The sequence below is a fragment of the Echinops telfairi genome, unplaced genomic scaffold (genome assembly GCF_000313985.2).
Source record: "Echinops telfairi isolate 266 unplaced genomic scaffold, ASM31398v2 ScPeMD7_7457;HRSCAF=8495, whole genome shotgun sequence".
Lineage (NCBI taxonomy): Eukaryota > Metazoa > Chordata > Mammalia > Afrosoricida > Tenrecidae > Echinops > Echinops telfairi.
The window spans coordinates 2,244,203-2,260,330 of record NW_022111357.1 but is presented as its reverse complement, the minus strand read 5'-3'; the positions used below and the strand labels follow the sequence as shown (position 1 = coordinate 2,260,330).

The 16,128-nt window shown below is 37.2% G+C and overlaps 1 protein-coding gene across 1 annotated transcript in view; it reads right to left on the bottom strand.

Moving 5' to 3' along the window:
- The window catches only part of SCMH1 (Scm polycomb group protein homolog 1), a 168,201-nt gene that overhangs the window by 103,330 nt on the left and 48,743 nt on the right, over positions 1–16,128 (bottom strand). Inside the window, 1 exon segment of the mRNA XM_045298800.1 lies at positions 13,013–13,247. Within this exon segment, the coding sequence (XP_045154735.1) occupies positions 13,013–13,247 (235 nt within the window).

The window sequence follows — 16,128 nt, the reverse complement described above, 5'->3', positions numbered from 1 at the left end:
AAAAAAAAATAGTCACACACAAAAAGTGATGATGTTGTAGTGGTTACACATTGAGCTATTAAGAGCAAAGTCTTAAGTTCAATACCACCAGCCGCACTGCAGGATGGGCTTTCTAATCCATTAAACAGTTACAGACTCGGAAACTCCCAGGGGCAGTTCTATCATGTCTAAAGGGTTGCTATGAGTTGGCATTGGTTTGATGGTAGTGAGAACACAAATTTATTCAGTGGCTTTAACATTCATTGACTATACTGGAGGTCTGAATCAATTATTAAAATGGGGTTGCAAAGTGGTCATTTTCAATCTTGCATTCTACATTGGCATTTTATAAAGGGCATTTTTCACCAACTTAATTTGGGGGGGAGTCTACCACTATAGACCATTTGGTGGTGTAGTGGTTTATTGGGGTGTGAACCTCAAAGTTGGAAATTCAAATCAATCAGCTGGCTTTGCAGGAGAAATATGAGGCTGTCTGCTCCTATAAAGATTTTCCATTTTGGAAACCCCAGGAAAGCATTCTACTCTGCATTATAGAATTGCTGGGTCAGAAACAAACTTCACGAGAGTGTTCTGTTTTGTTTTTGTATGAACCTATGAATGTTACCTTCCTTGTTCTTTTTAGTGTTCTTGTTGATACTCAAATCATTCTAATTTTAGGCAGGCAGAGCCCCCTCCAGCTAAAGACTTTTACAAAGGAGGCTTTAAAACATTTGGGGGGAAATTCCATTATCTTTTCACTCAATTTTCCAAGAAATTTTTAATTCCCTTTGTATGTCCTCATAATTTTTGACACTTCTTAGGTTTTGGCATAATAAAATGTTCCAGAGTCACCTTATCATTTCTCTTCTGTGCACACTAGGAATCAATCATTTCTCCAAGGGACACACACACACGCACACATGCGTGCACGCATGCACACGCACATTTATATTTTACAGTTCATCCTCATTCCCTCTCATTGCACATTTCTATCTTGTGTACTTATTTGCTATATAAACACATTCAAAGCAGTCATTGTTGTTAGGTGTCCTCGAGTTGGCTCCAACACAAATAAATGCTACGTTCTCCAGGGTGAAACAGTCAGCCATTCTCACAATTGTTACTATGTTTGAGTCCGTTCTCGTAGCCACTGCACCAATCCATCTCATTTAGGGTATTCTATTTTGCTGACCCCCTACAAGCCCAAGCATGATGTCCTTCTCTGGGGTCTGGCACTTTCTAATAACAGAGCCAAAAAACCAAAGCATATGAGACAAAAAATCTTCCCATCCAAGAATCTAAGAGTATTCTGGTTGTTCTTCTTCTAAGACAAGTATGTTCATTCTCCAAGCTGTCTATGGTATATTAAGTATTCCTCTCCATCACCATGACTCAAAGGCATCAATTCTTTTTCCAGTCTGTCTAATTCCTTGCTAGCTTCCACATGTACATGAGACAACTAAAAATAAAACAGCATCAGTCAGGTTCACCCGAAAGTGACATTTTTGCTTTTTAACACTTTAAACTATCCTTTGCAGCTGATTTACCCAAAAAAATAATGTCATCTGACTTCTTGGCTACTGTTTCCAAGGTTGTAGACTGTGGAACAAAGTAAAATGAAGTCCTTGACAACATCAACCATTCCTCTGTTTCTTACGATGCTATTGGTCCACTTGTGAGAATATTTTTCTTCATAATATTACAATTTATACTGAAAGTTATGTAGTTATCATTGTTAGGTGTCGTTGGCTCCGAGTCATAGGCATCCTATGTACAACAGAACGAAACACCTCCCAGTTCCGTGACATTCTCACAACTGTTGCTATGTTTGAGCCCACTGCTGCAGCCACTATGTCACCCCATCTCATCAAGGGCTTTCCTATATTTGCTGCCACTCCAGTTTATCAAGCAAGATGCCCTATTCCAGGGGCTGTCCAAAGTACTAAGGAACATTCAGGCTGCACTTCTTCTAAGACAGACCTGTTGGTGGTACTTTCAATATTATTTTCCAACACCATACTTCAAATTCATCAATTTTTCTATAGTCTTCCTTATCCAATGACCAACTTCCACATGCTTATGTGGCAACTGAAAATGTCATGGATTAGATCAGGTGCACATTAATCCTTGAAGTAACAATCTTGCTTTTCAACACTTTAATAGAGGTCTTGTGCAGATTTACCCGATGCAATGCATCATATGATCTCCTGACTGCTGCTTCCATAAACATTGATTGCAGATCCACGCAAGACAAAAATCCTTGGCAACTTCAATCTTTTCTCTAATTACCATGATATTACCTACTGGTCCAGTTGTGAGGATTATGGTTTTCTTTACACCAAGTTGTAATCCATATGGAAGGCTGCAATCCTTGATCTTCAGCAGCAACACCTTTAAAGTCCTCCTCACTTTCAGTAAGCAAGGTTGTGTCATCAGCATATTATGGGTTAATAAGTTTTCTTTCAATCCTGATGCCCATTTCACATTTCATTATATTTTCATTATAAATATTGCACATTTTATTTTCATATTTCATTACAACATCCAGCTTCTCTGATTATCTGTTCAGCATACAAATTGAATGGATGCAGTGAGAGGATATAACCCTGACACACAATTTCCTGATTATAAAAAATGCAGTATTCCCTTGTTCTGTTTGCACAATTGATTATTGACTCGTGTTCAAGTTTCACATGAGTATAATTAATAGAACTCCCATTCTTCTGAAGGCTATCCATACTTTAACAATCCACAGTTGAATGCCTTTGCATAGTAAAAAAAAATACAAGTAAACATCATTTTGATATTTTCTGCTTTTACCCAAGATCCATTTGACATCAAGGATGATAGCCCTTGTTCCACGACCTCTTTTAAATCAGCCTGGCCCTCTGGCAGTTACCTGTCTGTTCTGCTGCAAACATTGCTGGATCATCTTTAGCAAAATTTTACATGCATGTGATACTGATATTGTTCTATAAGTTTAGCATTCTGTTGAGTCATCTTTCTTTGGACTGGATTTCTTCCAATCGCTTGGCTAAATTGCTATCTTCCAAATTTCCTGGCATAGACAAATGAGTGCTTCCAGTACTTCATCAGTTTGTTGAATCATTTCATTGGTATTCCATCAATTTCTGGAGCTTTGTTTTTGGCTAATTCTTTCAGTACAGCTTGAACTTCCTTTATTTTTTTAACAATCATTTTATTAGGGGCTCATACAACTCTTATCACAATCCATACACACATCAATTGTGTAAAGCGCATTTATACATTAATTGCCCTCATCATTCTCAAAACATTTTCTCTCCACTTAAATCCCCGACATTAGGTCCTCATTTTTCCCCTCCCTCCCAGCTCCTTCCTCCCTCATGAGCCCTTGATAGTTTATAAATTGTTATTTTGTCATATCTTGCCCTGTCCGACGTCTCCCTTCACCCACTTTTCGATTGTGCATCCCCCAGGGAGGTCACATATAGTTCCTTGTAATCGGTTCCCTCTTTCCTACCCACTCTCCCTCAACTCTCCCTGTTTCGCCACTCACACCACTGGTCCTGTAAGGCTCACCCGCCCTGGATTCCCTGGATTTTCAGTTCCTATCTGTACCAGTGTACATCCTCTGGTCTAGCTAGACTTGCAAGGTCGAATTCGAGTCATGGTAGTGGGAGCCGGGAGGAAACATTTAGGAACTAGAGGAAAGTTGTATTTTTCATCATTGTTACACCGCACCCTGACTGTCTCATCTCTTCCCTGAGACCCTTCTGCAAGGGGATCTCCAGTGGCCTACTAATGGGCTTTGGGTCTCCACTCCGCACTCCCCTCATCATTCACTATGGTAAGATTTTTTTGTTCTGATGATGCCTTATACCTGATCCCTTCGACACCTCGTGATTGCATAGGCTGGTGTGCTTCTTCCATGTGGGCTTTGTTGCTTCTGAGCTTGATGTCCGCTTGATTACCTTCAAGCCTTTAAGACCCCAGACGCTATACTTTTTGATAGCCGGGCACCATCAGCTTTCTTTGCCACATTTGCTTATGCACCCATTTTTCTTCAGTGATCCATTCGACACCTTGTGATCACACAGGCTGATATGTTGTTCCATGTGGGCTTTGTTGCTTCTGAGCTAGATGGCCGCTTGTTTACCTTCAAGCTTTTAAAACCTTAGATGCTATATCTTTTGATAGCCAGGCACCATCAGCTTTCTTCACCACATTTGCTTATTCACCCGTTTTGTCTTCAGCAGGAACTTCTTCCTTTAGCACCACTGCTTATTGCTCATATCCTACCCACTGAAATAACTGAATGTTGACTAGCTCTTTTGGTACAGAGACTTTGTGTACTGCCCTCATCTTTTAATGCTTTCTGCATCTTTTTTTTTTTTTTTGGTCCACGGAACCTTTCAATATTACAACTCAAGGCTTTAATTTTTCTTCAGCTCTTTCAGTTTATGATATGCTAAGTGTGTTCTTCCTTTTTGGTTTTCTACCTCCAGGTCTTTGCACATTTCATTATAATTATTTTACTTTGTCTTTTCAAGCTGCCCTTTAAATTTTTCTGATCAGTTCTTTGACTTCCTCATTTCTTCCATTTGCCTTAGCTATTCTGCAATTAAACACCAGCTTCAAAGTCTCTTCTGACAATAACTCTGATCTTTACTTTCTTGTGTTTTTAATGATCTTTTGCTTTCTCCATGAAAGATGTTCTTGATGTTCTCTTACAGCTCATTAAGGTCTTCCGTCATTAGTATTCATTATGTCAAATCTACTTTGAGATGTTCTGGAAATTCAGATGGGATACACTCCAGGATGTATTTTGGCTTCAAAAGACTTGTTTTAATTTGCTTCAGCTTCACCTGAATTTACATATGAGCCATAGATGGTCTGTTCCACAGTTGGCCCCTTGAGGGTCTCCCTCCTTTTCTCCCTCAGAGTCACTGTACCAAAAAGAACGAGTCAACAGTCAACCATTTCAAGGGGTGGCATAAGATCAATGACTAATAGTACTAAAGGAAAAAGTCCAAGATATGCATTAACCAAAAACAAGCCTCCAAGAATTGAGAATATCAATTGAGATGTTTCTATAAACTGATGAATACTGGAAGCCCTCACTCACATATGCCAAGAAACTGACCCATAATTGTACCCATCCCATAAAAAAGTGACTCAACAGGATGCAAATTATAGGACAATATCATTAATAGTACATGCAAGTAAACATTTGTTGAAGATGTATATTGTTTTTTTTTAATTAGCTAATGAGCAGTTTGTCTATTTATTGATTCTCTACCTCTACCAAAAAGACAAGCATCTTTATTTAATCTCATCTCTATTTCTGTCAAATTGTATCTAATTTTTTTTCCTTTGGACCTATTTTGTGACTTCTTTTCTAGCTTTTTGAATTAGGAATTTAAAACCTAAATTTTTTATAACCTTTCTTTTTTGTTCTTGCTATTTATTGAAGGCTAGAAATTTCCTCCCAAGTAACTGCTTTGTATCTCAAATTCTGATATGTGATGTTTGCTGTATTTTATAAAATTCTGCAATCTTGCTTTATAATTCCCATTTCAACAGTTACTTAAATATTTTGTAAATTTCAAAGTGGAAAGGCATTTACCAGGATACAGAGTTTGATACACACACACACACACACACACACACACACTCGATATGCCTTCAGTAGATTTAGTTTTCATGTTCTTGACCTGTCTTATCTTGAGGGAGATGTTTTAAATCTATTACTAATGTACTTGCTTGTGCCTTTTTGCAACTTCCAAAATTTCTATTTTATGAAGGCAAGAGCTTTATAATTCGGTTCTGAAATATTTATAACTTTCATTGTGAGCTGCGTGACATTAAGCATTTTATGGTAGCCTTTATTACCTTGCTTGGTGGATATTGCCCTTGACTTTACCTAGTCTAATATCAGAATTGCAAGTTCTGCTTTTATATTGCTTGCCTGGTCTACCCTTAATCATTCTCTTATTTTCAGTTTTTCTGATTCATTTTTATTTAGGTGTGCTCCTATATATAGCAAAGAGTTGGATTTTACTCTGTGAACCTATCTGAAAATGTTACTTGAAAACCACTTACATTTGTTAATATAAATTAAATATTTTCTCTCAATCCTGTTAGATTATATTTTATTACTATGTCTTCTGTACTTGGTACAAATTCTATGTTTCTTGATCTTTTTGTTCCGAGTATTTAGAAAATTGATGGATTTAAAAAAATCCTTAACTTATTTACTTTTAATGGGTTTATTTAAGCATTTATACTTTGCTTCTGCCTCTCTCTCTATCCCTTCCTAATCCCACCTCCAGTTACCATAGAAGTCTATTTGGTATGAAAATACTATTTCTTGATTTTTTTTCCCTAAGAGTAGTCCCATATAATATTTGTCTTTATGTGATTGATTGACTGGCTGGTTGGTTGCCTTTAGACTAACTGGTTATTTCTCAATACATTTTATAATAGCCATGATTCCCCCTTTCCTTACTTGTCATTGTTATCTGCCATCAGTCAATACTAATTCATGTGTGCAGGCAGAACCTTCTCCAAAGGGTTTTCAAGAAGCAGATCACGAGGTTTGTTTGAAGAAGTTTCTGGGTGAATTCAAACCACTAACGTTTTTAGCTGACAGTCAGTTTAACTGTTTATGCCATTTGGGGACTTTTTCAGAGTTGTGCTTCTAGTATTTGGTTTATCAGATTTAAATTATATCCTTTGATCCTACATAGAGATGTTGCAAGAGGAATGGGATTTATTGTTCTTCTAAACAGATTTGTTCATTCTTTTGGCAGCCCATGGTATTTTCTATATTCTTGCCAGCACCATAATTCAAATGCTTTGATTCTTTTTTGGTCTTCTTCATTCAATATCCAACTTTCACATGCATATGTGGCAATAGAAAATGCCATTGTTGAGGTAAGTCCTCAAAGTAATTACCTTACTTTTCAACACTTTCAAGAGGTGTTGTGTATCAGATGTGCCCAGTACAAATGCATCATTTGAGCTCTTGACTGCTGCTTCCACGAGTACTGATTGCGGATCCACGCAAGACAAAATCAATTTTCTCTTTATTTATCATGATGTTACTTACTGGTCCAGTTGTGAGTATTTTTGTTTTCTTTATATTGACTTGTAATCCATATGGAAGACTACAAGCCTTGATCCTCATCAGCAGTCCTTTAAGTCCTCATGAAAATAAGGAGGAACGAGATGCACCCTTCCATTACGTAGGTCAGGTATGTCATATTTAATTTTTGTTAAGTTTTCTTGTATAACAATTTAAAATATTGTTTCATTATTTTTATACTTGATAGTATTTATTTATTTAAGATCATTTTATTGGGGGCTTATACAACTCTTATCACAATCCATACATACGTCACTTGTGTAAAGCACGCTTGTACATTCGTTCCCCTCATCATTCTCAAAACATGCTTTCTGCTTGGGCTCTTGGAATCAGCTCATCTTTTCATTTTTCCCCTCCTTCCCTGCTCCCCCCTCCCACATGAACCCTTGATAATTTACAAGTCATTATTATTTTGTCATATCTTACACTGTCCAATGTCTCCCTTCACCCACTTTTCTGTTGCCCGACCTCCAGAGGAGGTTATATGTAGATCCTTGTTATCGGTTCCCCCTTCCTGCCCCACTGTCTCTCCACCCTCCCAGTATCACCACTCTCACCACTGGTCCTGAGGGGTTCATCTGTCCTGGATTCCCTGTTTCCAGTTCCTATCTGCACCACTGTACATCCTCTGGTCTAACCAGGTTTGTAAGATAGAATTGGGATCATGTTAGTGGGGTGGGAGGAAGCATTTAAGAACTAGAGGAAAGTTGTGTTTCATCAATGCTACACTGCACCCTGAGTGACTCATCTCCTCCCCACCAGCCCTCTGCAAAGGATGTCCAGTTGTCTACAGATGGGCATTGGGTCCCCACCTTGTACTCCCCCCCCATTCACGATGATATGATTTTTTGTTCTTTGGTGCTTGATACCTGGTCCCTTCGATCCCACGTGATCAAAAAGGCTGGTGTGCTTCTTCCATGTGGGCTTTGTTGCTTCTGGGATAGATGGCCGCTTGTTTACCTTCACGCTTTTAAGACCCCAGACGCTATATCTCTCGATAGCCAGGCACCATCAGCCTTCTTCACCACACTTATTTATGCACTCATTTGTCATCAGTGTTTGTATGGGAACGGTGAGCGCACAATGATGATTTTTGTTCTTTGGTGTCTGTTACCTGATCCCCTCAACACTTCGTGATCACACAGGCTGGTGTGCTTCTTCCATGTGGGCTTTATTGCTTCTCAGCTAGATGCCTGCTTGTTTATCTTCAAGCCTTTAAGACCCCAGACGGTATGTCTTTTGATAGCCCGGCACCATCAGCTTTCTTCACCACATTTGCTTAAGCACACATTTGTTTTCAGCGGGAAGGTGGGTATCATGGAATGTCCGTTTAGCCAAGCAAAGTGTTCTTGTATTGAGGGAGTACGTGAGTGGAGGTTCAATGTCCATCTGCTACCCTACTACTAAACCTATAAATATATGCACATTGATCTATTTCCCCCATCATCATATATAAATATATTTATATATGTACATGCCTGTATTTAGGCCTCTATGTATGCCCTTTGCCTCCTACTTCTTTCCTCTATTTCCTTTTGCTTTCCTCTTGTCCCACTACCATGCTTCACCCTCATTTGGATTTCAGTAATTCCTCTCGGTTACATTGCCCTACCAGTCTTCCCACCTACTCCTTGCCACTGGTTTTGAATCACTTGTTGTTCCCTTGTCCCTGGATTGGTTAACACCTCTTCCCTTCCCCTGTTTCCTTATTTTATCTTCTTCAGAGACTATAATGATTATAAGTTTGCTCTTTATCAAGTATGGTCTAAAAGTTCATTTCTCTTTTTGATCTTTTCCAGTATTTATTTTTATTCTCCTGGATGTTTCATTCCTCCCCTCAAGACTTCTTATTATATATTCTTAAATGTACTGTATCTTTGAGCATCTTGAAATTCAGCTTCCAGCTGAGATGCTATTTTGTCATCCTGTGAAGTTTTTCCTTAAGTATAGGAAACTGTTCTTTAATACCTAAGGAACCCTGGTAGCCTAGTGGGCTGCTAACTACAAGGTCAGCAGTTTGAAATGATGTTCCTCCAAGGGAGAAAGATAAAGCTCTCTACTCCTATAAAGATTTATTGATCGTAAACTCACAGGGCTTATTCTACCCTGTCCTATAGCGTTGCTATGAGTCAAACTCAACTCAAAAGCAGTGAGTTTTGGTTTTGGTTCTTTCATATTTTCCTTCCCATTATGCATCTCTGATCTGACCTTTAAAATTTATAATTTAAGACATATTTTCATAACTGCCAATACTTGTTTCATTCAAGTTGGCTGTTGTGTAAGTTTCTCTGCTTAGTCATTGTTTTAGCAGAATTTGCAGTAGTTGAAATGTATTTATCCTCATTTTGTTTTCTTTCATATAGATGTTTTTTTAAAAAGCAATTATCGACTGCTGTTTCCTCAACTTTTGAAATGTCTTATATGTTCCTGAACCAGCAAAAACATGATTCTGTTTTGCCAGGGGTCTTGAGTCACGAGTATTTTTGCTGGTATAATTTCTTTAATAGATGAACTTGTTTGGGATGGGATGGGAAATGTTGGTATGTTTTGATTTTATTATTTTCTTGTGTTTCTGTATAATCCTTGCTTCCTTCTTTTTCATTGACATTATGCCTCTCTCTCTCCCTGAAGTGGTTATCTTTCCAATATTTTTCTGCTTCCTTAAAGTTCCAAACCTCTGATTCTCCAGTAGCCAATGCACTAATCCAGAAGATCTCGGCTCTGGTTTCAGTATTTCCTCACTCGGGATGGGAGTATCTCTTTCTGAGGTGAATTCAACTTTGTACAAAAGAGATACAGATGTCAGAAATTTAAAGATGATGTAAATATATACATTGTTATGTTGAATTTTACTGTGAAGTATCAATATGAGCTAATGATGCTTTTATCTTAATTTTAAAAGTACTTTCTACCTCTGTATACTAGAAAGACCTAAAAAAGAATAACCAATTTATTAACACTGAGAACTTGAGTACTTAAATCATGTCTTTAAGTTCCATTTCCCCTAAAAGCTGCCTGAAACCTAGAAGTAATGCTGGTTCCATATCTGGGGGGGAAAAAAAAAAAAGCACAATATGAGCCTGGACTATTTTGAAATACCCCAAATCCAAGAAAGTAATTAAGCAATACTAATGTTTTTAGAAAGAGAAATAGGAAACAACTCGAAGAGATCCCTACTACCTACTGGTCCCAAACAGGACAATTTAAGCATCAATAAAGAATATTAGTACAATGGAATAGAACATCAACTATGCATGAATCCTTGCATTTATGATAAAGCAACTACAAAATCCCCTTTCAATACTTTGGAGGGTGCTAGTAAATCAGTTTTTAATTTGGAAATTGGTAAACAGAGTAAGGAAGCAAGCATCTAAGCTGCTTCCTCTATATGAACTAAAGGATAAGCAAACAGTTGATGCAAGTTTATTTTAATAGACATAGCCTCTTTATTTTATGTACAAGGAATGATAAAATTTAAATTTCCCACCTTATAACCATAATTAACTTAAAGCTCTAGAACGTCGTCACATAACATGTTGTTATTAGGTGCCACTGAGTCCGTTCAGACGCATAGCAACAATACATACAACAGAATGAAACACTGCCGGGTCCTGTGCCATCCTCACAAATGTTATGTTTGAGTCCACTGTTGCGGCCATTGTGTGAATCTATCTTGTTGAGGGTCTTCTTCTTTTTTGCTGACCCTCTATAGATATATAATCAGCAAAATATAAGAAACTTCAAAGACAAATAACTTAGAACTTACTAAAAATAAATGATAATAACAGAAACTGAAAGGAAAGGAGAACCAATAGATTACAAGAGACTGAAGGGACAGATCAACGAACTATAGTATGTAGAACTTACTTGGATTCTGATTTAAAGAAACCATAAAAGAGCCAGATGATCAGAAAAATTTGATTTGATATTTTTTATATTAAGGTATTATTATTAATTTCCATATGCTAATGAAGTTTCAGCTGTTTAAGTTTTTCCCTCATCTTTGAGAAGCATACTAAGGTAATTAACAATATAATGATTCCATGCTTGAGCAAATAGAAGGAGGGGGTTTAAGAGTGTGGAGGAGCGTTGAGGCACAAATAAAACCAGTGTGGCTTGTAGGCAAACAAGCGGCCATCTAGCTCGGAAACAACAAAGTCCACAGAGAAGAAGCACACGAGCCTGTGCGAACACGAAGTGTTGAAGGAAACAGGCAGCAGACACCAAAGAACAAAAACCATCATTGTGTGACCACCTTCCACACATAAACGCTGAAGACGAATGTGTGCATAAGTAAGTGTGGTGAAGAAGGCTGATGGTGCCCGGCTATCGAGACCTATAGTGTCTGGGGACTTAAAGGCTTGAAAGTAAACAAGCGGCCATCTAGCCCAGAAGTAACAAAGCCCACATGGAAGCAGCACACCAACATGTGTGATCATGAAGGGCCAAAGGGACCAGGCTTTAAACACCAAAGGTGGGGAGGGGGAATCATATCCTCATCAATGAGGGTGGCGCGTGATGGAGACCCAATGCCCATCTCTAGACAATTGGCCATACCTTCCAGAGGGGTAGTGGGGAGATGATTCACTTAGGGTACAGTATAGCAATAATGAAACCCACAACCTTCCTCTGGTTCTTAAACACTTCCTCCCCCCAACTACCAGGACCCCAATATTGCCTTGCAGACCTGGTTAGATCAGATGATGTACAGCGGTACAGATGGGAATTAGAAACGCAGGGAATCTAGGACAGATGAACCTCTCAGGACCAGGGGTGACAGTGGGGATACCAGGAGGGAAAGGGGGTGAAGAAAGGGGGAATGGATCACAGGGAGCTACATATACCCTCCTCTCTGGGGGACGGGCAGCAGAAGGGTGGGTGAAGGGAAACGCCGGACAGTGTAATATAAGATACAATAATAATTTATAAATTATTAAGGGTGCATGGGGGAGAGGGGAGGAGGAAAAAAGGAAAATGAGCTGATTCTGGGAACCCAAGAGGCAAGCGAATTTTGGGAATAATGAGGGCAACAAATGTATAGATGTGTTTTATACAATTGATCTATGTATTGTGATGAATTGTATGAGCCCCAATAAATTGATTAAAAAAAAAACCAGTGTAACTATAATTATCAAGGATGATGAACACATTTATATTTACTATTCTAGTCTCTCTACTTTTATATTATGTTTGGAATTTTGCAATATAATGATTTTTTAATAGGGATAATTGTTAAGCAATCAACTCAGGAAAAGGTTCTTTCAAATAATATATGCCCTCTACCTCTCATTAATTCAGCAGTTTCCTGAGGGGAACACAGCCCAAACACAGTAAATGATTTTCCTCTATACCCCATTGGGACTCACTGTAGCAATGATTGATAGCCATAATGAAGCAGAAGAAAGTCTTGTGTTGAGGAAAGATATCTAATGGAGTTCTTAGTTTACCATAGCCAAGTGGGAATTTGGAAGAAAATAGATAAGGAACATTTTTAACAACCCTTCCTTTCTACTGAGATTTTTCTCTTACCCCTTGTCATTATTGTAGGATTTAAGGTAAACTTTATTGATCTGATTTGATTTGTTTTGTTTTGTGGTGGGTTAAATGGCAAGGTCTCCTGTCATTTTTTCTCTATGGGGAAAAGATAACTGGCAAAGACGAAGGAGGTGGTTTCTTGTCAGGAAAGGGAAGCATTTGTATAAAGTTTGATGTCATAAACTAATGAAAAAAACGGAGATGGCTAGGTTTTATAGTTCATTTCATTAAGACAGTTCAGGTGGGCCTTTTGTTGGATTATATGAAGAAGAAGGGATAGGTAGAGGGTGCTTTGCTCTCTCATAATAGCACGCACAGTTTTGGGATGCTAACTAGTTAACTAGGGAGAGCCTGTGTGCAGTTACTCACCCAGAGGGGGCTGCAGCATACCCCCATTCTTCTCACAGTTCCCAATAGGTTGGATTTCAGCTGAGTCAACTAGTCGCCAGAAGTCATTTTTGTTGTCACTTCCATCAAGGCGTAGGCGCAGTCGGGCACCCGTTAGTCCAACTACTGTGGCAATACAGGTGGATGTAGTGTTTCTAGGGTCCTGTGCTTCCAATTTCATGCTGATCTTGAATTCATTGCTTGGAGGAGTATAGGACTGAGGAGAACAGCCACAAAGATTAGGTAGATTGGGAGTAAACCACGTTTTCAGTAAGGATGTTAAAGAGATGGAACCTGGAAATTCTGGCCTAAAGTTGGTTATAGTTAGACCAGGGAAACCACCATGAACTATCCTCTGATATTAAACTTAGGAAGGGTTTCATGCAAACGAAACTCTGGATGGCAACAGGAAGGGGTGTGTGTGGACAAAACAATGAAGTATTACATTTGACTCTTATCAGTAAAGAGATTTTTAAAAAGGACAACAGTACCCCAAATGATTGTTACTTAGATGGTTTCTCAGCTTATCTTTTTTTTCTAATCCTATATCCCTGCATGCATTTCTAACTTTGTCTTTTCAGAATCACTATATCCTTTCAAATGAGCAAGCATTTAAAGAGCATTTCAGTACACTAGTCTACATATCCACCAAACATACAATTGTGTGGTTGATTTTTTTCTTATTTTGAGGATAATTTATAAATCATATGTTTAACATCTTTAAGCTATAACAGACATACAACAAACTTTATACTTAAATTTTGACATACATATACACCCATGATATTGTATACGCTATTAAACCATCACTATAATAAAGATAATGAATATAGACATCACTCCCAAGTTTTTTCATGCCCTTTTGACATCCTTTCCAGACCTTTGTCCATGGGCAACGACTATATCTACTTTGTCACTGTTCATTGGTTTGCATTCTCTAGTCTTAAGATAGAATCTACATTATGTGCTCATGTTTGGAGATTTTTTTTTTCACTCAGCATAATTATTTGGATACTCATTCATGCCATTGAATATTTTTAAAAGTCCATTCCTTTTTATTGCTGACTAGTATACCATGCTGAGTGACATCTGGTTTCCAGTTTTTTTGTATGAAAAATAAAGCTGATATGAATATTCATGCATATAAATCTCAAGGAGAAATATGCTTTCTTTTCCTCTTCGATAAATCCCAAGATGTGGAATGACTCGATCATCTGGTAAGTATTTCTAATGCACATGCCATAAAATTTATCCTTTTAAGGTGTACCATTCAGTGAGCACTGGTATATTTTTTAAAATGTACAAACTGTCACCATTATGTAATTTCACATTTTTTATTAGCCCCCAAAAGACATTCCATAGCCATTAGCAGTCACTCTCCACATATCACTCAGACCAGCCATTGGCAACTACCAATCTTATTTTCTATCTCTACATATTTGCCTAATCTGAACACTTCATATAAACAGAAACATACAATATGAGAATAATGTGAATTAATTTTTTATCTTAACGTATTTTCAATCTATCCAAGTATATATCAATATTTCATTCTTTTTATTACCAAGTAATATTCCATTGTATGAATATATACCATTTTGTTTATTAATCAGTTGATGAGCCTTTGGGTTGTTATAACTTTCTTGCAATTATGAATTTATGCTTTGAACATATATGTATGAATTTTTGTGTGGATTTATGTTTTCATTTCCCTTAAGTATGTATGTATTGAGGAATGGGACAGGTGGATCATGAGCCAACTCTATGCTTAATATTTTGAGTAACTTCCAAACTGTTTTCAAAAGTGGCTACAACAATTTACAATCTCTTCAGCAATGTAAGTGGGTAGATGAGTTCTAATTTCTCTACATCCTCACCAACACTTGTTATTATTAAGTCTTTCCAATCTTATTCAATCTAGTGATTGCCATAAACCACTGACCATAAGACTGGCACAAGACCTAGAATAGAGTTATTATGAATCAGGGGTTCATTCCATAGCAGTTAACAATACTGAAGTGTATATCATTGTGTCTCATTGTGATATTGATTTGCATTTCCTTAGTGACTAATGATGCTAATAATCTTTTATGCATTTTTAGTCATTTATATATCTTTAGAAACATTTTTATTAAAATATTTTGCTCATTTAAAAATTCAGGTGTCCTTTTACTGTTGAGTTCTAAGAGTTCTTTATATATTCTAGGTATAGGATTTACAAATATTTCCCCCCACTGTACAGGCTGCTTTAGTACTTTCTTGATAGTGTCTTTTGATGCACTGAAGTTTCTGATTTTGATGAAGTCCAATTTCTGTTTTTTTCTTTTATCCTTTATGCTTTTAGGATTTTATCTAATACATAATGCCTAATCTAAGGTCACAAAGATTTACTCATATGCTTTCTTCTAAGAATGTTATAGTTTTAGTTCTTATATTTAGATCCACTGGAAGTTAATTTTGGTACAAGGTGTGAGTGCACGATCCTTCTTCAGTTTTGTTTTTTTTGCAGGTGGGTGTCCAATTGTCTCTATACCAGTTATTGGAAATTCCTCTGAATTGTCAGTATTCTTGTTAAAAATAAATGACTATACATGGGTTTATTTCTGAACTCTAAAATCCATCCTATTGATCTATGATAAGCTCTATGCTAGTAACACAATGCCTTTGTAGTAGTCGCTTTGTATAATAAGTTTTAAAATTGGGAAATGTGAGATTTCTGATTTTGTTCAAGATTGTTTTTGCCTAGTCATGGTCCCTTACATTAGAAAAATAAATTTTAGGATGAAATTTATAATTTCTACAAAAAAGGCAGTTGAGGTTTAATAGAGTGTATTGGACCTAAAGATCAATTTAGGACATATTGCCATCAGATATTTGTGCTCTGCAACTATTCTCCTTCAAATCTGTGGCTTACATTTTCAATCTCTTACCAGTCTTCAGAAGAGCAGAAAAGTTCTTAATTATGACAAAGTCCATGATAGCAACTTTCTACAAAAGGATCCTGTTTTGAGCCAACTCTTTTATAAATTTCTTTTATAATTTTTAGTTTATTTCTAAATATACAAATATTTGCTATTGAACATACAAAGAGTTTTGTT